This window comes from Cuculus canorus, chromosome 1 (assembly GCF_017976375.1).
Source record: "Cuculus canorus isolate bCucCan1 chromosome 1, bCucCan1.pri, whole genome shotgun sequence".
Classification (NCBI taxonomy): domain Eukaryota; kingdom Metazoa; phylum Chordata; class Aves; order Cuculiformes; family Cuculidae; genus Cuculus; species Cuculus canorus.
In genome coordinates, this window is record NC_071401.1 from 127,562,790 (window position 1) to 127,588,440 (window position 25,651).

The 25,651-nt window shown below is 39.3% G+C and overlaps 1 protein-coding gene across 1 annotated transcript in view; it reads left to right on the plus strand.

Annotated features, from left to right (window-relative positions):
* FBLN1 (fibulin 1) overlaps positions 1 to 23,974 on the plus strand; it is an 82,438-nt gene extending 58,464 nt beyond the window's left edge. The window contains exons 15-17 of the mRNA XM_009564937.2: positions 535 to 677; positions 2,655 to 2,786; positions 22,555 to 23,974. Of these exons, the coding sequence (XP_009563232.2) occupies positions 535 to 677; positions 2,655 to 2,786; positions 22,555 to 22,694 (415 nt within the window). The 3' untranslated portion in view covers positions 22,695 to 23,974. The remainder of the gene's footprint in view (positions 1 to 534; positions 678 to 2,654; positions 2,787 to 22,554) is intronic.
* Positions 23,975 to 25,651: the final 1,677 nt, after the last annotated feature.

Consider the following 25,651-nt stretch of genomic DNA (forward strand, 5'->3'; position numbering starts at 1 on the left):
TAGATGGAAAGGGAGATGTGGAAAAAAGACTGAAGAAAGGCTTTTCTGGCTCTTACTTCCCTGAAAATCATGAAAGAAAGTTGGCCCTTTATATATTTCCTGCCATATTTCTAGAACGGAAATTGTTTCTGCTTTGTATGACTGATATCACATGGATTACAAAAAATCTTGTGTAAATAACTGTAGTTCCACTGAAATAGGTGAAGCCACACCAGTGCACTGCAGCTGAGGATCTGGGCCCCGTTGTTTGGTCCTATTTCTACTTGGGAAATGACCTTACATGGCATCTTATTCACTACAGTTCTTCTTGTTCTTGCACACTTGGCTTGGAGAACTGGCTTTGAGAAGAGTTTAACTACAATTCATAGCCAAGCCAACTTTTAGTGGTCCAGCAGCTCTGATGATCTGTATTTGTCTAAGTTTTTGAGGTGAAGAATGAACACATATCAATTAGAGTTTCGAGCTCCCCTGACAGCAAAACAGCAAGTAATTAATTTTAAGGATATATATGCATGTCTCTTTCATTTCTCTTAGTGTCAGACATGAAAAGACAGATACTATCCGTTGCATTAAGTCTTGTCGACCAAATGATGTCAGCTGTGTGTTGGATCCAGTCCACACAATTTCCCACACTGTCATTTCACTGCCCACGTTCAGAGAATTTACAAGACCTGAAGGTAAGTGGTTTGTTCCTTGTTCCATTTAATAGACTACAACACATGAAACCTCCACCGGAAATCCTTGCCTAAAGCCAGACTAGCTACTGGTGCAGTAAAATGTTTGCAAAGTTCCAAATTATAGTGTACTATTCATTTAATTAAAACCTTCGATGTACAGGAGTTTTAATTTTATGGGCTAAAGAAAGTCATTCTGAGCTCTAACTCATCCATCTTCCCAGACCAAGGAAATACTGAATCTGAATTCCCATTTACCACGTTTACTCACGTAACAGCCATGTGCTCCATGACTTTTTTCTTTCTTTTTTTTCAGATTTTGCCATAGGAAGTAGGTGCTCATTGTATTTCTCTTGTCTGTTTATGGTCTGTTGTTCACTGCTGACAGGTGGCTTGTTCCCAGAATATGACCTTTATCTACGTGCAAACATTAATCACAAAATATATTTGCCATAACATCTAATAATGTGATTTGCTGATTTTTGACCCATGGAAAAAAAATGTTGTTTTTTTAAAATACAGACTGAAGGAAGGGAGATTCCAAGGACTGACTAGAAAGCTTTTAAAGTGAAATTTTCAAAAAGCATCCAAGTGAGTGGCTGTCCAGTCATCCAAAGGGCATTTTCCAGCCCCAGATAACACCCAGATGGGCGCTCATGTATTTCTTTCATTTCTTCAGGCTCTGCAGTACCTGCAACATTTTTACTTCTTCAGTTTCATAAACATCATGCTCACTTTGATTAGTTCACAAATAAACTTTCAGATCATCAATTTTTGTTCCTTGGCATTTGTATTAGTTTTTTGGCAGCTTCACTGGGGATTTGCCTGCACATCCATAGATGGGATGACTGCTTCCAGCCCTGCTTCTGTGTAGGATGAGCCACTTAGCATCTTACTGTGTGGCATGGACACATAGAAGGAGGAGACGAAGGAAAAGAAGATCATTTTGGAGGCATTTTTAAAGATCTTAAATCCCCATTTATGCTGTACCCAGAGTCTCAGCCTTGCTATCTCAGAAAGTTATCCTAAATGAAAGCCAAAGCTCATTATTCACTTCTGTACCAGGCAGAAGAAGTAGGGCAAGAGACTTGTTCATATAGGAACAATGTAGCCACCAATAACTTAGCTGGGTAGAGCTGGTATATGTTGTTAGGCTTGTTTTGGGCCTTGGCTGGCCCTACTTCACAGGGAATGGAGGAATGCCCTATGGCCACTTCTACTCCCCTACACACCCCTTCAGCTTCACCAGGTGTACTGGCAGCAAAGCTAAGGATTTGGCCAAGGATGGTTCCCAAACCTCATTAGTCCATCCTCACAGTTTAATAAAAACAGATGAGACCTAGAAATCTGAGAGTACTACTGAAGCCCAGAAGGTGTTCCTATACTGTAATTCAGTGAATAGCCTTGGGTGAATTTTTACAGCCCCATGAAACAGGTTTTATTATCCGTAGAGCAAGGATAATAATGAGAATAATACTACTTATCTCCCTCATAAGGGTCTTGAAAAATATTATTCCTTTTCTTTTTGTTTTAAACCTAAGCCTCTCCTCCAGTACTCAAAAGCACTCTATAATCTGTAATGGCAATCCTTTGTGTAACTGCCTGAGGGAATGAGGGTTCTGTGGTTTATCTGTTTGGTCTCCTTCCACTATTCATCGTTTGGATTCTCCGTGTTGTCCTATTTGGGTACATGCTGGAAATCTAACTGGTTTCTAACAGTGTTCTTTCTGGACTCTAGAAGTAATAGTGTTTTGGCTTCAGGGCTTCTTGGATGGTGCAGGAAGTGAAAATAAATCTATCATCCTCCCTTCCCCCAGATCTTCTTTCTTTCCATTTTAAAAGACAAACTGGGAACATTGGGGAAGGAGATATCTTCTACCAACTTTGAGGACAAGTCATTTTGAATCAAATTCCCTTAGGTTCTTCAGTGATGTTTTCAAATATTTCTTAAGAACATTCTGTGATACTCTTTGTTTGCAGAGATTATTTTTCTTCGTGCCATCACACCTACATATCCGGCCAACCAGGCAGATATCATATTTGACATAACAGAGGGAAATTTAAGAGATTCCTTTGATATCATCAAGCGTTACATGGACGGTATGACAGTAGGTGAGTAGAGTGTTTTCTGTTCACTTTCTTCTTTCAGTAATACTGTAGAACAAGCTCAAGGAAATTAAGTAACTAATCCCTACCAACTTTCAAGCCTATATTGGTTTAATATTCTCCAGTCCAATATGGGTAATTTGAACTAATATCACAGATAATTTTTTATTCAAAATACCAGAAGCCTAAACTTTAATTTGAGAATCATTTTAATGTAACATTTTTTTCAGAACTGACTCTAATTACAAATGCAAATAGTGTACCTTTAAAATTATGAGGTTTAACCTTTATAATCAAACCAAATACAAAATATACTATGTAGTATGTCAGCAGAGAGACTGTAAATTTAATTAGCTGTTCTTTCTTGTTTAAACAGCATTGCACCAATTTTTTGGTTAATAATAAAATTTTTAAAGCAGGACTGAATTTCCTGAAACTGTTAACTGTTACCCTCCGTTGAAGGTAAAACTGATCTGTCAAATGCTGCAGTTTAGAAGAAACTTCATAATGTAACATTCAGATTACAGTCTCAACTTGGCAAGGGGGAGACATGGCGGAAGTTATACCTGTGCATATGGGTTATATGCTAGACCTGCAGGGGGTCTGCAGAGGGACGGGAGCACAAACTGAGGTTGTATTTTCTGGTAGGTGTCTTTCAGAGTAGGGCCTTTTTGGGGGATATAAAGTATACCGTATCCAGTATGTAATGTGTGTAGTGTATCTAGTATATATACATACATGCATACAGATAGGTATATAGTCCATGGAGAGAGGCTATTCATAAAGGGTTGTGGTGATAGGACGAGGGGGAGTGGGTATAAACTGGAGAGGGGCAGATTTAGGCTTGGTATAAGGAAGAATTTCTTCACCGTGAGAGTGGTGAGGCACTGGCAAGGGTTGCCAAGGGAAGTTGTGGGTGCCCCATCCTTGGAGGTGTTCAAGGCAAGGTTGGATGGAGCCTTGGACAGCCTGGTCTGGTGGGAGGTGTCTCTGCCCATGGCAGGGGGGTTGGAACTAGATGATCTCTAAGGTCCCTTCCAACCCAAACTATTCTATGATTTCCAGTGTGTACTGTAGCTTGGCTTTCACTCTGAGACCCAACATACCCACGGGTAGCTGGCAGATTATGTGAAGGTTGCAGAGCATGAGCAGGTCCCAGCTGATGTGCTGCTCTGCCCAATGTGAGTTGCTAGTGCAGTGGTGGGAGAATAGGTTGTGATTCTTATGGTTAGAGAATGAATATGCCAGGTACTTAAAGGTAGCATTTGATAGCTCTTTCTGATGTTCATGATTTGTGAAAATAAAGGACCACTGTTCCCAGTGAACATCTGTGTTTCTGAATATGCGTGTGCGGGTTCTGCTCAGGTTTATACATGTGCTTCTGGGCTTTCTAGCAAGACTTGTCTGGATGAAAGGAAAAATCTCTGCTGTGCTTTTTCCTTACTGATGTTTGTGAAAAAGTCATATTTAGCATGATCTGAAGGTGGCACTGTTGCATTTCAGAAGCATGAGAGTACAGCGTTAGCTGTGCAAAGGTTTTATGAACTGTAGATAAAAATCATAAGTCATTAGGTTTATATTTCTTTCTTTATCAAACAGAAGTACACATGTGAATGCTGAGAAAGAGGGAGAGTCTGTTAAAGCACAATGATAAGATTACAGATTTCAGGTATTGGGTTGATTTTTTAGAAGAGTATAAATGTTATCAGATCCCACAGTAGTTACAGTAGTTTGTTTTTCGTGCCGTGTGCTTCTTTCTGTCTGAAATAAGAAAGAAGGATGTGTTTAGAAGTTTGACTAGCCAAGGTATTTGCCTGAGGGAAGCATTTCCATTCTGAATAATAGGACTGCGTGTCAATGGTATCTTACTTGGTAAACTGGATATCTGCCTCGCAGTGTTAGGAGAGAAAGCATATTTTTATACATCAGGTTGAAAGGATACAATATATGCCTAAGTACATTCCCAGCTCTGCAAAAGAATTGGGCAACTCTTTCTTCACCTCAGTTCCCCCATGTACAACATAGAGATGATAAAACATGCCTACTACTGTCTTTAATTAATTCTTGTATGTAAGAGTCTTAATTAATTCCTCTATGTAAGAGTACTTTGAGATTAACGGATGGAAGCTGAAAAGTAAACTGCCTGCAGCAGAATTGGAAAAGGAAAAACAAAACCCCAGCTGATAGTACCTGGAGGGGCAGAGGTTCAAGACAGCATGTTGTATGCGTGAAATTAGGGTTGCAAATAATTCCGCCAGCAGCGGTTCTGCTACTTTCATCATAATATCATTTTTCATGTTATCAATAATCAGAATGTTAGGTGTTTCTGTAAAAGTGCTGGGAAGTTTTCAAGACAAATAAATAAGATGGGATCCTAGTCTACAGGAGTTTCTTGTAAAAAGGGGAAGGGCTGTATAAGGGTGGAAGAAGACAAAGGGCATAGACAATATCCAAAAGATGTATTAGTTATCAGAAAGATTTACTGGTTATCCCATTAAGTTCTAGGAACATAAGAAAAATTTTTCTCCAAATATAAATTTCCAATTTGCTGCAATCATTACTTTATACATTTCTGCAAAAGCACACCTGCATATTATACTTGATGACTACTGATGGACATATGCCTCTTGAATCTGTGTAGCCTATTTTTTAAGCTTTTTTAGCTGCCTGTATTGTAGGGGGGAGAATACATCTACTCTGATGATAAATCATAGATGCATGGGTAAAAGGAATAATAAGCATGTTTCATTCTGTTGAAATATTTCAGGAGAAATGACCAGAGTATCAAAGCTATTGTATCTGCTAATTGAAATTGCATCACCTAATATCTTTTCTCTACAAAACAAATTTTCTCTACAAGAGAAACAATAGAAAACAAACGATTATTTTTAAAGAAAAGACATGGACTAACTCAGAGAGAGGTGAAATGCATATGGAAAAAAGCAAGAAAATAGTACTAGTGTTACTGAAAGAGCTGCATGTTATAAACGTTGAATTGATGTCATAGCAGAGGAAGCCAATGAAGGGATGCAAAGAAAGGAGGGAGCACTGGTAAAGGAGCAGGAGAAAGGACAGATCAATGAAGATGCCCTTGCAGGAAATCCTTCATTAGTAAAACATTGTTTTGGTAGGTTGTCACAAACAAGAAGAGAGATGATGCCTTAAGAAATACCTGCATCTAAACTGTGTTTGTGGAATGGAAAGGAACAAGACTATCTCAAAAGTGTAACACTAAAAAAAAGTCAAAACCTGCAGGTGTCTTTTGCTAAAAGTCTAGAGAGTGGGAAGAGCGTTTAGAGATGGAGTTACCGAAGAAAAGTGAGGACTTCAACACTAACAGAGAACTGTGGACTGAAGACATCAGTTTTGGCCATTAGCCCTTTAAGGTGACACTGACACATCAAGGAGAAGGTGTTAATGAAGCTGAGTAATACATATAATTGGATGAAGAGTGGCTGATCAGACTGTTTTGTGATTTGTTTGGGCAGAGAGATAGCATCTGAGGTCATAGGAGGAGATGAGAGTGTAGAGCAGGTTGTGAGGAAGGAAAAAGAAGGAACTAGAAACAGCTGCTCCAGGGCATGTTAGAAAAAGAAAGAACATGGTTTCCCAAAGGAAATGTAAGAGGAACCGCCACAAAGGAAGAAGAAACAGGCAAGGACAGTGCTGAAAAATCAAGGAAAGAAAATGTATCAAATGGGAATTAGTGATCAGCAGTATCAGACGTGGAGGAGCCAAAAGTAGTAAGAACAGACTCCCAAAGTAGCTCAGCTGACCTACAGAAAGTATCTTTCAGTGGAAGAGAAGGAATGAAAGGCAGCCTGCTGGAGTGGTGGTATGTAGACTTCATGAAAGCTGAAGAAAAATAATTGTGTAAAATGTTACCTCCAATATTTCTACCCTCCTGTATTAAACAGAGATGCAAAAGCCCATTCTTTCCTGCTTCAAGAGGTCTTGTAGGACTCTCTGTTGACTGATCTGGTTACAGGCCAAGGTGGCACTGAAGCCAAAAGATGCTGTTAACTTCTGCAAATCACTTATTAGCATAGGCAGGAGAAAAACAGAAGTGCAGACCTAAGTTTTTTTTTTAAAGCTTTTATAGACTTTTCACTGCATTCCTCCTTTAACCAGCTGTCAGTGAAGAATGAAGAATGCATTTTCAACCTGTACAAAAATGTCCTATCAATGCCTAAGGCATTATCAAATTCTATAAAACATTTTTTCCCCTCAGCTAGGCATTCATTTCCTTAGGTGACTGTAATATAACCTTGTCGTTTGGTAAACTTCAGGAAGATATTAAAATTTCATAATACAGCTAAAAGTAGTTTTGATAGGCTGAAACCTTCCATATCTCATTTGATATTAACCTAAGTGTATATTCTTGCCTGTTAGGCAGGATGGCACTGTACTTATCAAAGGCACCCAGAGCCAATACAACTATAAAATTTCACTTGTACCTATAGAGCTTCTCAGGGACATCGTGCTGGTGCTTGAATACACTGATATGAATGGTTGCTTATAATTTTACAGATACATATTACTGCTCTCTGTTGTTTTTTTGCAAGCATTTCACTGCTATCTCTGTGATTTCCAGCCTCTTTTACATGTATGATAATTCATGATGTTACCTTCAAAGCATTTCAGAAAGTGTCTCAACTACTGATGACATGACACTGGGTTTATTAGTAGTTCAATTTCTACTATGGTATCGTAATTGTTTAGTATTAAAGTATTAGAGGCTGGGGAGAGACTTCAGAAAGTAAACAAAACCAGATATCATAAGAAAGTGTGCTTGTGGGGTCGCATATTGTCTAGGGGCAGAAGGATAGTGGAGGCTTATTTGACTTTTTTGTGACACCTGTCTTTAGCACAGGGGTCATAGTTCTGTATCTCATAAGTAGTTTGGCCATTCCCAGTGTGGCAAAGTCTTTTCACAGTCCACCACACAAATGTTTTTATGGTCTGACATTAAATTCAGAGTCACTAGATAGCAAAAGATTTGGTTCTGAGCTTTGTCTGTGGAGCCACTCTGCAGTGCTGGGCAAGTACCTTCATATTCCTCTCTGTTTTTCCCTTATCCTCTGTTGCTTTAGAGTCTTCATCTTTGGGCTAGAGGCTGCCTGGCTCTTAACATGTGTTTGTTCAGCTTAATCCTGAGATCCCTGGACTGATTTGGGCTTTCTGGCACTGCTGGGATGCTGAAAGTAGCAGTGCACCTACAGTTGTTTTTCTGTGGGGAAATGGAGGCTAGGTGTAGGCAGAGCCAGGGTGTCCAGGAGAGCTCCAGCTGTACACAGGGGTGAGGATTTCAACACATACTCTCCCCCTTGTTATCTTCCCTTGTGGATACTCTTACTAGAAAGTAAGCAACAATAGCCACCTTTTGTTATGACTATAATGTCATTAGCATGAAACAACAATGGTGTCTGGGAATACAAAACCGATGCTGCCCAGTCATTCACAGTGAGCACACAGAGCAGGGACATAATTCAGCAGGTTTTTCGACAGGCGCTTGCAGCCTCACATTAAAAAAGACACAGTCCCTTTCAGTATCTTTGTTCTGGTTTCATCTAGGCTTGCCCCTTTCACAAGAGGAGCCCCTCAGCAAAGAATATTTTGTGAGTTTTTCTCTATGCCAAGTTGCCCTGTTGAAATTAGTAGCTACACATTTAAGACAAGGGTGCCCAGAAGCCATTTAGTAAACGGGATCCTAGATTTATTGCCTGAACCTGCCCTTTCAGGATACTGATGACTGTGCTGTTCAGTAGTCAAATCTCTCAACACCCTCCCTCTCCCTCCAGGAAAAAATGTCAGGCTGGAGAGCTCTTCTGGAGGCAAACAAGCAGCTTGAGGAGGAGATGAATTTTCATTTTGTACCTGAGAAATGCTGAAGGTGCTTTTCTGGCGAGAACGAGTTTTGTGCTTGAGTGGAACAACCTTCCTAATGTCAAATTTCACTCTAGCACATTGCAAATATTTGGGTAATCAAATGCTCCTCCTTGACCAATGTTCCTCACGCCCCTTGAGTAGGAAGGTGTAACATATTACAAAAATATTCACACAGACCACTTTAGATTACAGTTTCTATAAAGCCAGCAGACAAATAAATTACACTGCAACTTTGACGAAGTTTTGTGAACTCTGGTGTGAAGTATAAAACCTGCCAGCTTGGGGAAGAAATGGACTGAGTCAGGGAACAGCTAAGGTCCTTGGCTCAGATTACATAGCATGCATTTTTTGGTATTAATAACAGGGGGCTGAGATATTACATAAATGAGCAAATAAAGCCAGATCTGGTGTACGGTACACTGAGAAACATAGTATAGCAATTCCTTTGAGAGATGTCTGTGTGAGTTCAGCTTTCTGAGGTGCTTTGCCCTGGTTTAGGGTAGTCGGAGACCTGCTTTTCTGAGGATCTCTAAGCGTGAAATATTTCTGTGACTGATTCAGCTGCTTCTGCTGCTGCTCCCAAGTTTGTGTGTTGATAGCAAGCATCTCATTCCTGCAGTAGTGCCTACACACCCTATAAAAATGGAGATGGAAGATAAGAGACTCAAGGCATGTCGTAAATCTTTCCTAGCATGATGCACATATGCATGGTTCACTTAAAAAAAACCTTACTCGAACTTTTATTTTTAAAGGGGTCAAGTGTGGTGAAGTGACCCTTTATTTCAGCCTTATTTTGAGAATTTGGTCAGGAATTAACACACAGTAAGATTCAGAAAGCTTCCCTTGTCAGAAATTCTGCTAACAATACCAGCAGAGCTGTCGCCTCTAGGTGATGACTGAGCAGCTATACAGGGGCTTTCAAGTCAAATCCTCAGGATTAGGTACTTTTTCTTCCATAGTAAATTGAATCACAGAGCCATATCATGCTTTTTGCCATAATGTGGCTCTTTGCCAAGAAATGCTTAAGGTTACAATAATTAATTGCCCAGGTGTCATGGATATGCTACTGTATCAAAGCTTGGCTGAAACTGAATAATGTGATCCTGGGACAGGTAGGGTAAACTGAGCTACTCTCACTCAATGGAGAGATTGCATGTACAAGACAATGTATCAGAGCGGACACTAAACCCCTTGTAGATAAAATAGTGGGAGGAAAGTACTAGGAGGCTGATAAATGTGATTTTGCACATTTTGGATATTCAGCCTTGAAGTTTTTCCACCTGTTTTTGTAATGTGTAAGATTATTATACTATATGCATGTCACATTCTCAAAGGTGGAACTGGAAAGATTAAAAAATATATGGTGGAAACTATTTTTTAATGAGGCTACTCGAAGTATAGTTACTGCATTTTAGACATGAGTGATTTCACAGCATTGTCAACATTAAAACCCATTGCGAGGTTTGGCTGGAAGGCAAACCAGAGATCTAAAAGCACTTCCAAGTTTGCCAAACCAAGATAAGAGCACTTCTCTCTGAAGTTATTTGGTATCCTTAATAAAGATCATAGTATTTGTAAACTAGCCAAACCTCACTAAAATCAAAGGTTGTTTTTAATTCTTTCATAATACCAAGGCTCCATATGATCCAACATGACAGGTAATAGCTTTGAAAATATTTACCATTTGTTTCTGGCCAAAAAATGTATTAATACCGTGAGGCCTCTTTATTGCCTCTTTATTTGATGCATTTCAGCAATCAAAGCTTTCTAGAGAAGCCCAAGTGTTAACAAAATTAAACTTCATTAAGTGGTTGAAGGATAGCATTTATAATAAATTGAATCCCAAATTTCTGATGTGTTGAATAAAGCAGAAAGATCCTATTTAATGGTGAAATGTCATTCCTGTTCTGTAATTTCCTTTTTCTTTTTTTTCTTTAAAAGTGAAACAAAAGGCAAAAGAAGAGAAGCAGATTCAGTTTTAGCTAAACTTCAACTAAGACTTATACCCTAGGTAGAAACTTCAAAGCCTATGAGTACATGGAGACGCTCAGACAGAATTGCTTGGACAGTCTTTAAAGGAGAGCTTTGTCATTACATGGCTTATAAATAATTACTGTAGTCAATAGATACTCTGAGCCTGGGAGAGATCTGAGCAATAAGTGTTGCTTAAGGTCTCAGGCGCAGGCCTACCATGTTACACTACTATTTTTTTTCTGAGGGGTGTCTTTCCCTACTCCAATCCTCTTTTATACCTCCCAGAGAAGGGTACAGCTTTGAGCTGCCCTGCTGAGTAGTGATTATCGAATTGCTCTAGGGACACAGGCATTTTTTCCTGTTTCTGAGATAATATGCCACTGTGGATCGCATTGCACCAACTGGCCAAAGTCATTAGGAATCCTGGTTATGCCACTGGTGCAATACTCACTGTTACAGTACCTAAATCACCATTGACTCTCTGTTCCTTAATAGGGAACACTGTTGTTGTATTAAGTGATCTGGAGCTTTGTTGGTGCTCACAAGGGAAATTCCTCTCTCCTGACTGCCTCTGAACAAATGTCCCAGCCCATTCCCAGTTGTCTGCATTAGTGCTTGTGCAGCAAGCTATATTCTTTTTTCTTTACTTTCAGGCATTATTCCAAGGGAAGGGGTGGAGGATACAGAAGAACACTATTTTTGATTTGCTTAAACTAATAGTGAAATTTCTCTCAGTGTCACATAGCTTATAAAAGTGCGTGTCCAAACTGACTTCTGAAGTGTTTTATAAGCACTTGATTACTCAACAGTTGAAAATTAGGCCATTTTAGTAGGAATTTGAATAAAGATCTGGGAGGTCCATTTCTTAAAAGTAAATGTTTTTGAAAATCTCATCCCAGATACTTCAGCAAAGATATATATAACCATCTACATTCCTGTGAAGCAGCTCTTCCTCGGCATGGAAACCTTGTTAACATCCAACTCTAACCTGATTCTCTAAATCTATTATTTTGTGAAGTGTTCACCATGAAACTTGAATGAAGATCTAATTCACAATGTTACAAGGGCAATATACTTCAAAGCAAGAGGAAATCTATTTCAGTATTTGTATTTTGATTAATGAGTTTTGTGAATCCTTTAACCATATTTATATTTGTCAGGTGTGGCAGCTCAAGGATTAATGATATCATCAGAGCTATTTTTCTGTATATGATTTGATGCCTGCAGTGACGATTACCAAGAAATATTTCATTTTCCAAAGAGCAGCCACTTATTAGAAAAAAAAGATTATATCAGAAACCATAGAGCACCACATAGCAGGAGCCTACATTGTTGTTGTCACAAATAATTGAGAGCAATATAGAGAGCTTTCACAAAAAAAAAAAAAAAAGAGAGAGAGAGAAAATGAAAAGAACTATTTAGCTTTTGAGAGGAATCTAAGGTGTACATTAACTTTCTGAAGTCAGCAGACATCTGGTGGTCTGGAAAATGCCTGCAGTTTGACAGCTAGATTGTGCCTTTAGGCACAGTCATGAACTAGAGAGGACTGGAGGAACATAATGTCTGTGATACTGCCTATGTAGGCACAGCCCACTGTCGTGAAAGGCAACAAGAAGGGCTTCTAGAAGTACATCAATAGCAAAAGAAAAACTAGGAAAAATGTGTGTCTGCTTCTGGGTGAAGCAGGATGCCTGGTGAAAAAATACATGGAGAAGGCTTAAGTATTCAATGCCTTCTTTGCCTCATTCAGGAGTCCCAGGGCCCTCAGAGCAGTGGGAGGTCTGGAGCAAGAAATGCTTACCCAGGGTGGAGGAGGATCAGGTTAGGGAACATTTAAACAAACTGGACATACCCAAGTCAATGGGAGATGATGGGGTAGCCCCACAAGTGCTGATGGAACTGGCCAATGTCATTGTGAGGCCACTCTCAATTATCTTTGAAAGACTGTGGTGATCAGAAGTTCCTGTGGACTGGAAGAAGGCAAATGTCACTGCAATCTCCAAGAAGGCCAGGAAGGATGATCTAGGGAACTCTCACTCTCTAGGTCAGCCTCACCTCAGTCCCTGGGAAAGTGATAAAGCAAAGTCACCTGGAAACCATTTCCAAACATATTAAGGACAAGAAGGTGGCTGGAAGTAGTCAGCAAGGATTTATGAAGGGGAAATCAAGCCTGACCAACCTGACAGGCTTCTACAAAGAGACAACTGGATTAGTGGATGACAGAAGAAGAGTGGATGTTGTTTATCTTGACTTTAGTAAATCTTTCAACACTGTCTTTGTTAATATACTCATAGGCAACCTGAGGAAATGTAGGCTAGATAAGCAGACGATGAGGTAGATTGAACAACAGCTGAGCTGCTAGGTTCATAGAGTTGTGATCAGCAGCACAGCTAGTAGCCAGCCACCAATACTGGGACCAATTTCTTCATTAATGGCCTGGATGATGAAACAGAGTGCACCTTAACACGTTTGAAGAGGAAACAAAACCATGATGAGTGGCTGATACACCAGAGGATTGTGCTGCCATTCAGAGGGACCTTAGCAATCGGGAGTAATGGGCTGACAGGAACCGTACGAAGTTCAGCAAAGGGAAATGCAAAGTTCTGCCCAAGGGCAACAATAACTCTATGTAGCAGTACACAGTAGGAGCTTAGCAGCTGGAAAGCCGCTCTGTAGACAAAGACTTGTGGGGGTCCCAAGGTGATTATGAGCTAATCACATGCCCTTGTGTGAAAAGCAACCAGTGAGCTGTGTTAGGAAGGGTGTTGCCAGGAGGCTGAAGCAGGTCATCCTTCCCCTCTAATCAGCATGGGTGATGTCATCACTGGAATGCTGTGTCCATTTCTAGGCTTCCTGGTACAACAAAAACATAGACATAGTGGAGACAGTCCAGAAGAGGGCGATGAAGATGATTAAGGCACTGGATCATCTGTCATGTAAGAAGTCTGAGAAAGCTGGGACTGGTTGAACACAGACAGCTTGCCTAGGGCTGTGGAATCTCCATCCTTAGAGATACTCTGAACCAGACTGAACACAGCACAGAGCAACATGCTCTGGGTGGCTCTGCTTAGAGCAAGAGGTTGTATAGGTGGTCTTCAGAGGTGCTTCCTGCCTCAACTATTCTGTGATTCTGATTCTGGATGGTGCTGATGTTGAAAACATGACAAGAATTGATTGCTACAAAAGGAAAAAATTCCTAACTTTTTCTTTAACAAATCAGTAAGACATACTCTGGTGTGCAATGTTTGAAGCATTATATTTTCAAAGCTAAGATACATTAAGCAATTACCCAACAGTTGATTCACTTCCTTTCTCTCCTGGCATGGTATAGGTCAGTGAGTTGGCAGAGAAATTTAACCTTCAAAAATCATTACTTGCACATAAGCATGTGGAATAAAGCACATGTTTTATGGGAGGGAATTTAATTTAACATATGCAGAGCCCCAAAGCTTTTTGCAGAAAAAAAATATGGATAAAATGGCCTAAAATGTATATTTTCTGTTTGTGACGAGGATCTGAATTATTTTCAACCTTAGTGATGAACTTTGTATATTTTTAATAAATACTGAATGAGAAATAACTTTTCTCTTACAAATCTTAACATGACTTCTTTGAGTTGAGCTCTACAGAGCCAAAAAAACAATTTGGCTATATAGTTTTGGCTTCACATTTTAGATATGTATTTACATGTTGTAGACTGTGATAGTCTGGTATTCAAGCCTAACCTGCAACTCGTTGTCTATGGTTTGATTCAAAGAAACATTTATTCATGGGTGGATCTTTTTTCTCTTGCTCATTTCTGGAATGATGCTATCAAATTTGCCCTTTAAAATAGCCACTGCAATGATCACTTCCCTAGTCCAGAACTTCCTAATTGCCTGAACACCTCTTTTGAAACTATGACTAGGCTCTTAAGTAACACTGAGGCAGCTGAGATGTTTACTCTTAATTTTGAAAATCTTGGCCAGCAGTATAAAGCAAGAGGCCTTGAGGTGAAAAGCAAACTTGAAATTATAGTCCAGGATCTTGCATTAACATGAGGAGATTGGTCTTCTTGTATTGCTTAAGGGGAACTCATAAACATGCTTTTTCCCTACTAAAAGATGTTCACTACACATTAGTGCTGGTGTGCCAATGTTTGGGGCTGCTTTTCTTTAATAGCCGTGCAATAGCTTTATGTTCCAGGAGGCCGAGAGAATAACCTCTCGGCTTCATTACTGCGATGTCCACATGTGATTAAAGAAGTCCACTAACATTAGGGGAGACCTATGTCCATCCTTTGTACATAATCATACGTGGCCTGACACAGACTAACAGACTATTTAAAGGCTGTATTTGTGATGTTCAAAGATTCATTCAAAGAGTTGTTACTCGTGTGTTGTGGCGACTAGGACTGTTCATCTCTGATAAGGCTGTAAAAAGGACTGGAGTGTTTTTTGTGGGGAAAGAGAGATTCAGGAACAGGCAAATGTAGAACACAGACTGAGATGACTTGGAGGTTAATATAAAACCCAGTAAATTACCTGAGTTTCAGCTGAGTTTAGGCTCCCGATGTACAGCTCTTACCACATTCTCTGGTGCTTGAATTTTTCCAAATTAATCATTTCAGGTTCCAAGAATCCATTTAAAGCACAAGGGAAATAGGTAGAAGAAAAATTATAAGGTGGTTTTTGTGTCATTGAATATCTCTCTTGTGGGTGTCACTAGCAGCTCATCCCAAAAGTTCCGTCTGAAAACAGCACTAACTCTCACCATGTAATAGCAAGTTCTCTTGACAAGCCTCCCTGTGATTTTTTCAAAAGAATGTCCTTTTGTGATGGACTTTAGCTTTTACTTACAGTGACATCTGTAGACTCATAGAAAGAGGATTAGGAATTTCAGAGGAAAAACTGAGTTGCTTGGGATCTTATGCATCTCCTATGGGATTTTATTTATCTCATGAGGAATAGAAATGAGTGTATTGCTACCAAAATGTCACACATTCTGCATGAATGAGTTATGCATTTTTCCAGACCTAGTAAGTATTCCTGTCTCTCACCTGTTAAGCCTCATACCCTGCTCAGCTTTTTGACCATGCTTTCCTGCCTGTGCGGCAGGAATTGCCTGGGGATCTCAGAGCTAGAATGACAGTTAAACAGGCTGTGCATTGGGGCAAAGAAACATCATCACACATAAGAATTACCAAGATTCTAGGAGAGTCTTTACTTTTCTTAAGCCATTAGACCCTTTGCTATCTGACTGTATTTTACACTGAAGCTGATATTAATATTCTTATGGAGCTGTATGCCACATGATAAATCCTGTATTTCATATAGCAAGTTGCAACCAATTCCAACTACTGAAAAATACTCTCTTTTTTCATATGTGGCTGTAGTTCCACTTACAGCAGAGTAAATGGAGACTAATTCTCAGCTGTCCTATTTGTTTCTGATTTGTGGAATTTAATTTTAATAATGCATGGCCAGGAAAAAAAATTATAGCAGTGTGTGCTTTTTGTAGGAAAAGTGAACAATAAGCTGTGATCAGATTTGTTTGTCTACCTTTGATACTTCAAATGTACAGCCCATTCTAATTATTTTAGATACTTTTATAGAATGTTTAATTTAAAATAGATCTCAGAATTAAAAAAAAATGTGTTTTTTTTTTTATTTGGGATGAGATTAATATGTTAACTGTAGATTAATGATTCAGAAAAGTGGATTCTTCTTTTCATCACTTCATGCTCCCTTTGCAATGCCACACCATCCATCCCAAGTTTAGGCAGTTTGTGGTTAGTTTCTAGCTGACCACAGATCATACAATTGAATAATGTAAAAAGATTTAAAAAAAAGAATTGGTAAGTTTTCCTATATAAATTGCTTGTTCCCCCCCCAAAATGGCTAAATCAGTACCTCCCTATAATGTCAAGTTAGAAGTCTTGCACTAATGAAAAGGGGGGCAATAATGTTGTATTCAACTGATACTAAAAGGCCACGTCTCTCTGTTAACTTGCCACCGGAGAAGAATCACAAAAAAATGAGACTCTGTGCTTGCTGTGAGCACAAAGTGGGGAAAAAAAAAGGTAGTTTTGTTACTATCCTTTGGCATGTGATGACCAGAACAAAACATTATACCTGCAACACCGTGTATGGGGGAAAAGATGGGAGAGTAGTAAGGGGAAAAGGGCTCTTGTGCTTGTTACTTAACACAAAGCTTGAAATGTGGTTGAGGCAATTGATCACATTTTTTGATAACTGCATTTATTGTATTTTCCTGAGCATAGCCTACAGGTTATTTAGAAGAACAACTTTTGATTTGGCAGTAGTCTGGGTTGTTTATATATACACAAATACATATGCCTGCATACACATACAAAGGCAAGGCAAGAGCGGGTTTACTTCAGCACATCCCCTCTTCCAGCAGTCATCAGATACAGCTCCCCAGCAATTAGCAGTCCCTGTTGCCTCTCACTTCAGCCTCTGATTCCTTGACTGCTTCACTAATGGTTCTCAGCTTGATTTTGTGGGAGTCCTCAGAAGATTTGGTTGTCTGAGGCTCTTTTTTTGAGGAATGGGTGCAACTTATGTCTGTACTGTTTTTATGGTGATACAGATTTAAATAGTTCTCTAGACTCAAAGATCAATCCCTGTGGAAAATCCTGTGACCTTAACCTTCACAGAAAACATAAAATTTTGCATCCCCTCTGGCATCCCAAAACAGCCTTTTCCAGTGGCAGTGTGAAAATAAGCTGCTTGGGTTCTGCTTTGCTTTCTGAGAAACTGTGGACTTCCCTGTTAGAGGAACTTTCTCTAGAGAAAATGCACATGCAAATGCAGGAGGTGTAAGGAACACAATGGCCCTGATTCATTGCAAGTGTATCACTGCAGATTTTGTGGGTAACAGTGGAAAAATAAAAGAACACGATTTTTTTTGTAATAGTATTTTGAAGAGTTTTGCAAGTGCTTCTTTGCCATACTGGGCAGTGATTTTAGCACAGGTGTCAGAATCAGTAATCTGCATTTCTGGAGACAATCATGTACGATAATGCAGGAACTTGTCATCTAGAATGGGTTAATGTAACAAAACGGCAGTGTTTCAAGTTCAAAATGGAGATTCTTAGCAAATCAGCTGCCTAATGCAAAAATACAAGCAGAAACCAGACACAGAGGTGAAGTGCCTGAAGGTCTCACATGTTTCAAAGCAGAGAAATGTAATGATATCTCAAAGGAATATAGGCAAGCCAAGAATACCTGTGGCATCTGATTACAATAATAGAAATTCTGCTGAAAGGCTTAGGAAGATTAACAGTTTTAACCTTGCTTTCTTATTTATCCCATCTTCTTTGATAAGCAAAGCTGCAGTAATCCAATGACAGTAGCTCTAAGATTTGTTGATTGCTGTCATTATTCTAATTTGAAAATATGTATTATATATTATTTAAGTTAATGTCTTCACTACACAGGGTGGCATAATTTTACCTTAGACAAAATCGAAACATGGAACATGAAAGAAGAGACAGGGCAAGACAGCAGCTCAGCGTATTAATTACAGAGCTTTAAAAGTTCTAGGCCATGGTTAGACTCTCACTGCTGAAATAACTGTGACATCCAAAAAGTTACTGACTGTCAAGCCAACACTGTTTGCTTACATAGATCAGGAGATGGAAAAGATTGGCATAGATCCAGCTTACAATAAGGCAAAGTGTGGAAGAAAAAGAAGTCTTACCATTGTTTTCTAAAAAGAGGTCAGCAAACCATGAAGATACCCAAATAGATTTGGGGCGTGTAATAACATCTCTGCTCAGTTAACAAAAAAAACAAAACCAAACAAAGGTGAACTGATGGAAAGTATCCTGCCTGGCCGGTGACACACAGAGTTTTCTGTAGGTTGAGTCTTTGTTTGGGTCACAGATTATGAACCAAAGTGTGTAAACAGCAACAGCAGTGTATAAGGCTGGTGGTTAACAGTACTTGCTTGTATAGATGTGCCTGTAGGCAAGACAACACAGATGCTCAAGATTGCCTGGTACAAGGGATTCAGCAGCAGTGCAAATCTCCCTGTTCATTTAATAATCCCCTGGCTTTTTTTTTTTTTTCCCCCCAGATTTCAGCTGCAAAATGCTAACCTAGGATGTGGATGAACTTGCTTAAATAAACTCACCCCATTTACCAACTGCAGATTCTGAGTTTTGGTCCCAGGGAGCACTAGCTGATGGTGGTATTGAGAGCACTCTGGTTTTGTATCACTTAATGAGCAACACCATGGTTCTCTTGGGATCCTATAGAGAGTGACTCTCAGGACAGTGTGTACTGCTACACTGATCTAGGACGAAGTCCCAGTCTGCATTTATCCCCACATCGAATCTGAGCTCCATACAGCTATTTTGGGTTTGAACTGGTAAAAAAAAGACATCCAAAAGCAGCTGCGTAATTTTCACATTTCCTGTCTGTTCAGTACATTTAAAAATTGTAACCTTCCTATTAGTATAAACTATGTTTTTGTACTTAATATTCAGCTATAAATGCCAAAGGATGCCAGACCACATATGTGCACACAGCAATAGTCTGCCAAAAGACACAGCAGAACAACATGTTTACGCAAATGTTGCAGTAACTGATAAAGACACATTGCTTATAAAAACCCAGAATTATTATATGTGGCATCTTCAATGTGTCCTGTCCTTCACGCTTTTGAGATACTGACTGATTCATTGTAATGTATGTGAATTACATATATTATGCCTGAGTCTCAAGCTTTTTCCTTAGGCATCTGTTTGCGAGAGTAGGCACAAAGCACTGCTGGCTGTTTTTTTGGTTCTGGAAAACTGCCCCTCACTTGTACCTTATGTGAAAGGCCCAAGACATTAAAGAATCCAGCACAGGTAGCATCAAAAGGCAGTGACACATTATAGCAGGTAGCCTTTAACAGCATTTCTGAGACAAGTCCTAGCACCATGGCAATATGATCACTGGGGACTGGATAAGCTTGTAGCCAGGTTTCAGCCCCTCAGCAGCTTTGCTATTGCATGGTTTCCACACATATTTGTCCTTGAGTTTGGTGGGGAAAAATGCTCAAGTTTCCTATTTTAGCATTTTTCACCAATAAAATGGAAAGATCTCAATGACTAAATTTTTCAGGAGCTGAAAGCCTATTGTACTCTTTGTCTAGTAGAAGATTTTAGGGGAGGATGTTCTTCTTGTCTTTTTTTCTTCTTCTGCCCATTTAGGATGACTGCATTCTTATATGAATGCTGTAGCACAAACCCATCTGACTACATCATCCTATTTATTTAATAGGAGCAGAAGGGAAATAATAGTTCTTTAGCACCGGTGCTCATTTCAGGACCATCTAGGGCACTGGCTCAACAAACCGGATAAATACATATTGTGAGAGTATTGTGTTTCTTTGTACATTCCTTCCATTTCTTGTTTCAATATAGCTGTCTTAGCATGTGCAGTGTTCACTTCTCAGACCATTGCTAAGCTTGATTTTAAAACTGCAGTGAGAGAACTGCATGGAGAACTACTGCCACATGGATCACAATGTGTTTGCCCGTTCCACCTTGAAAATGTTCCATTTTTCTGCCTATTAGCAGAATGCATCCAAACAAGAAAGATAAAATTAGTAATTGCTTTGAAGACTACATCAATAATGCATGGATAGACGCCATACTGTGGCATAAACCATCTTGTCACAGAAAAATTGTGATTTGCAGTCCGGCTTCTAGACTAGAACAAACTCTAGCAGAGCAGAGCAAGAAAATGTAGAACACTATAAAAATATTGCTAATGGAAACAGCAACCGTTGCCATCTGAGGCTTGATGATTGCTGCATAAGCTGCTAACAGGGTGGGTTAAACAGCTTGCCAGTACTGAGTGATTCCAATGCTGCATGTTTCCGTGGTTGTCAGTGAAAACACTGCTTGCAATACTGTGATGTGTTGTTAGCAAAATGCTTTGAATGCTACCCTAAAGGGAGGGAAATTTTAGCAAGGCTTTTCTTTTTCAATATGTCATCTGCCAAGCTCAGTCTGTTTTATAAGGTGTAGGAGAGTAGCCAAGATAAGTTAAAAAAAACAAACCAAACCAAGTGTGTGTGTGCGTGTATATATATATATATGTGCATGTACATATAAATTGTAAGGGGAAGGATGCTTAAAAAGTGTATTCATCAAATGTGGCAAGCAAAGTGAATGTGGCAAAAAAGTTTGCAATTTTACTGCACGCTGAAAATATTAATGGGTATTCAAACAGGAGGAAACTGTAATGTTATCACTGCCTTAGAAAAAGGTGCCGACAGCCTGCATAATCAAATGTTTCTCTCTCCCATCAGATCTCAAGCCAATGCGTTAATAGGGGACTGCTGTAGGAGTTTGGCTGGGGCTTCAGGAAAGCACTGTTGTGCTGCCTCCTTATGAAACATTATGCCTAGGAATACGTCTTAAATAATCCTTTCTTAAACTGTGTATATCCTTCTGAATCAAACACCCTGACAAATAAGTTAGTTGTCAGAAGGAGGGGTCTGAGGAGGGGGAGTCTCTGCCAGACTCCCTGTGCCTGCTGGCTGACCTCGAGATTATGTGATTTTGACCTCTTGTGTAAATCCTTTCAGATGTGAGCCATTTGGTAGCTGCCTGCTGTAATAACACTAGACCTATAAAATAACTGTAAAGTGTGAACATGTTTACAGTCTGATCCTGAGTCTTTGGAGTCAATGGCAAAGCTCCTGTTGACTTTCTTTTGTGTAGGTCTGAAGTTGTAACAATATTCTGTTTAGCCATATCATGTCAAGTCACCAATAAGACTTCATGGCCTCTTCAGGGTCCACCCCCACAGCCTGCCCAGAGGCAAGGATACCCATTTCAGCCTCATCCCTACCTGAGCTGTGCTGGAAGACAGCTGGTCTCCAACTCTATCAGAGCTGTGGGTCCCCTTGTTCTGCATCTGACCCATATTTTGCCTTCCTAGTTTGATTTTGGCCCTGCATCACCACCATGAGCTTGTCCTGTGATCTGGGCCCTTGGTCAAACCTGGCTGCCCCCTGCCCTGCTGCCTGGTTGGTGGGACAAGCCCTGGCTGGAGAAGCTCTGCTCTGCTCCCCCTCTGAGGACTTCACCATTCAGCCTCCAGCAGTCACCATCCTGCTGAGTGAAAGAAACTAAAAGACTAAAAGACACAGCTCCCTTCTCCTTTCTCACTTGCTTCCTAATCAACCGCAGGTTTTGGTGAGGGAACGGCCACCAACCATGAAAGGAATGATGCAGGGACAGATGCTGTGACAGTCCACATTTCCTCATTAAACTTGCTTGCTTTTATTCTAGCTGCTTCCAGTAGGTCATCCATCCACAATGCAACATGCTGTCAATTTACAAATTTGTGTTATCAGATTTTTATAGGGAAAGTGTTGATTTTATTGCTGCATCATAGTTGCCATTACAAATAAATTCTACTGTTCCAAATGAAATGTGGTTTCAACACAATACCAGAAATTGCATGGCATTCCTCGGTGTGCATGCCTGTCTTCTCCTCAGAGCAGTGCGTGTGCTGTCTTACCTAGGGTAAGTCTCCGTATGTCCTACTTAAAAAGCAATGTCACAGACTTCTTAAAGGGTTTATTGCTCTGAATAAAGGATAATACATTTTCTCATTTCAGGATATATACTTTTTCTGCCATTAGAGGCATTTTAGTGCTCTTTCTAGATCTGCAAGATATTTTGATTCAAAAATTATATTTTATTCTCATTTTGGAAACTTCCTTGCAAGCCATTTACAGATCCAAGAGATCTACTTTACAAATCCAAGAGATTAACTTGCCATCGGCAGTACTGAAAATGAAGGAGAGTTTTTCCCTTGCTGAAATGGAGCAAGGTGTAGCTCATCTAAACCTTTCTGATTTCCCTTTTAATCTCAGCAACCTGTTTCTATCCCAATAGGTGTGGTTCGCCAGGTGAGACCTATTGTTGGACCTTTCCATGCCATCCTGAAACTGGAGATGAACTATGTCATGGGTGGAGTGGTATCTCATCGTAACATTGTCAATGTTCACATCTTTGTCTCTGAGTACTGGTTCTGAGAGAGCGTTTACAATCCCAGACAAGCAAGCTGCTCCAACGTAAATCATTACCACAAACTATTATGTCATATACTTATTTGTAAAACCCAATAGTGGTTTTTTTTTGTTTTATTTTAAATATTTGGTTTATATTCTAAGACAAATAACAAGCTATTATGTTGATTAGACATAGGGTGGAGCAAATTAAGTGAGCCCAGTGTAGTAGTTGTCTGTATAAATAAGTAGTGTGTAAAAATGCTCAGCTGCCTAGTGGAATTTAAGACTTTTTTAAATGTTTAGGCAGATCTTAACTATTGCTCCTTGGCTGGACAAGAGAGTGACTGAGGATATGGAACAAAATAAATGTCAGAGTTCATTGGGTGGGATATGTGGTATCTTTGGATGGAAGAAGTTTGGTAAGGATTAGTAATCTCACCTCAATATTAACTACCTTGAAGGAGTCAGATTGTCAGAAAGTGCCAAATACTCGCATTTGGGCCCCGATAGGATAACTCTGAATAGTCATCCAGAACTGCTAATAATTTCTGAAAAGTTTAGCCTAGGTACTTAAAAAACACTGTTCAGCTATAAGAGGAAGCTTGAAAAGAATTAAAAATGGTAAAAGACTAACAAGCTGTTGCACATATTAAAAAAATACTCCTTTTTGTACTTATTATTTGATTGTAAGGTTGTGCTTGATTCTAATTAAACAAATATCTCCCATTAAAATTAAGCTCTTCTAAGGATAACGTATATTGCCTAAATCCCAATCTCATCTGTACTCAGCAATACATGTGAAACTCAGATCTGTATCTCCCGTATATTACAGAGTAAAGCTCCATACCTTTTTAGAATGGTATAAAAATCAGCATGTTAAACTGTACACTTTCTATGCACCAAACCAAGGCATATGTAATAATATAAAGAAACTCTCACAAATAAATGAATGTTTAATGTATTTTCTGGGCATCAAAGCAATGTATCTTTTTTTTTTTTTTTTTTAATCACAGAATAGGAAATAAATAGCTCCATGTTTCAGTTTGTTGTGTTTGTTGAGATATGAGTAAATAAAGAAACTCAAATGGGAAATAATCGAAAGTATGTTATGGTTTCTGCTTACCAGAAAAATCGTATAATATGCAAAAATATTTCTTATAAGCAAATTAATTATATGGATATACTACAAATTCCCCACTCAAAACAGTCATTATTGGCATTAGGCATTTGTCTCTTCTTTTTATACAAATGCCCGTGAAGTTTAAGGGAATCTTTCCATTGACCTGAATGATCTTTGAAGAAGACTAATAAAGACTTTCCTGTCTGACCCATTGCAAATAAAAAAAAACCATAACAAATTTACTGTGTACTTTCAGGAGTCTTTGTTACATTCTCTGTGGCAAGGAAGCTTCTCTGCCAGCAGCATTCTCATCCTTAAGTGACGGTTTTGTGATAACATACTCTCATACCTTGAATTTGACTATAGGATACCCTCTTGAAGGTATTCGTTCCCCCCACACTTACAGAGGATACCAACCCCATAGGCAGCCTAGTTTTCAGGATGCCAGCAGCTTAAAAGATGTTCAGTGTTGTTAGTGGTCACCAGTCAATATGGTTTCAATAAAGGCAAATAGTGATAGGATGAGAGGGGATGGCTTTAAATTGTGAGGGGGGAAATTTAGATTAGACATTAGGAAGAAATTCTTCACAACGTGGGTGGTGAGGCACTGGCACAGGCTGCCCAGGGAAGCTGCTGCTGCCCCATCCCTGGAGGTGTTCAAGGCCAGGTTGGATGGGCCTTGAGCTGCCTGGTCTGGTGGGAGGTGTACCTGCCCATGGCGGAGGAGGTTGGAACTGCATGATCTTTAAGGTCTCTTCAAACCCAAACCATTCTATAAGTCTATTAATAAGTAGTCACATATTTGCACAGAAAAATGCTATGAAACAGATATATTTTTAACAGGTGACCTTCATCATTCAACTGACTAATGGAGAGTTTGAAAAACTATAGAGTACAAGAGATACTGTTGACTTGAGCGATTACTATTCTACATAATCCCAATTAAGAATGGAAAGTAAAATGTTTTATTACTCTAAAAGAGGCCTAGAAAATGGGAATGGAAGACTCTCCTTAATTTGTCAGGTTCTTTTCCTTGCCAGTGTAGGAAAAGTAAGTAGCCGTAGTACCAAAAATACAAAACCTATTTCCATCTAATTTTCTAGACTGTAATTTTTGATCCTTTATTTCCTCTGTAAATGGTATTTAGTTGCTGTGGAAAGAACTTTGGGACAGCAGAAATCTAATTTTAGGATCAAACTGATGAACAAACTATTTTACAAACTCCTTTCTGTAAAGGAGAAACCACACACCACCACCACACACACATACACACACACACACACACACCTCTCCTCTTCTTATGTCTGCATTTTTGAGTAAAAATAAGATAGGATTACCACTACTTCCTGAAAAACTGTTTTCCTACATTGTCCCAAATGATCTTTCAAAATTGCAAGCAGCTTTTTAAATAGTCCTGATGTCATATAAGAATGTTGATCCAGTAGATAATTTATGTTTTGTGTACAATAAAATTAAAGAGTGCTTAGTGCCATGGTCATTCTGACATGTCTTAACTTTTAATGGCTCAACATAGACACATTAGGTAATTCAGCAGTGATAGGAAAGATGAAATATTTCTCTCATCCAAACTTGTGACAATAAAGCTTCACTTGTTGCAAATGGGTCAAGGAAAACTATTTTTAATTTTTATTGGCAAATCATTAAAGCTGTTCAAGTCGGGGAACATGCTTATGAAGCTCTCACAGAGATCCACTCACTTTGAGGGCTTTTCTTTTGCAGAGCTCTCTTTGGATTTATTAGATCTAAGTTCAAATCAGCTGTGGGGAAACAGAATCAGAAGTAAATGACCATTTAGAAGAAAACAAGAAGTATAGACTGCTGCGTGTTTTTTAGTCTGCTT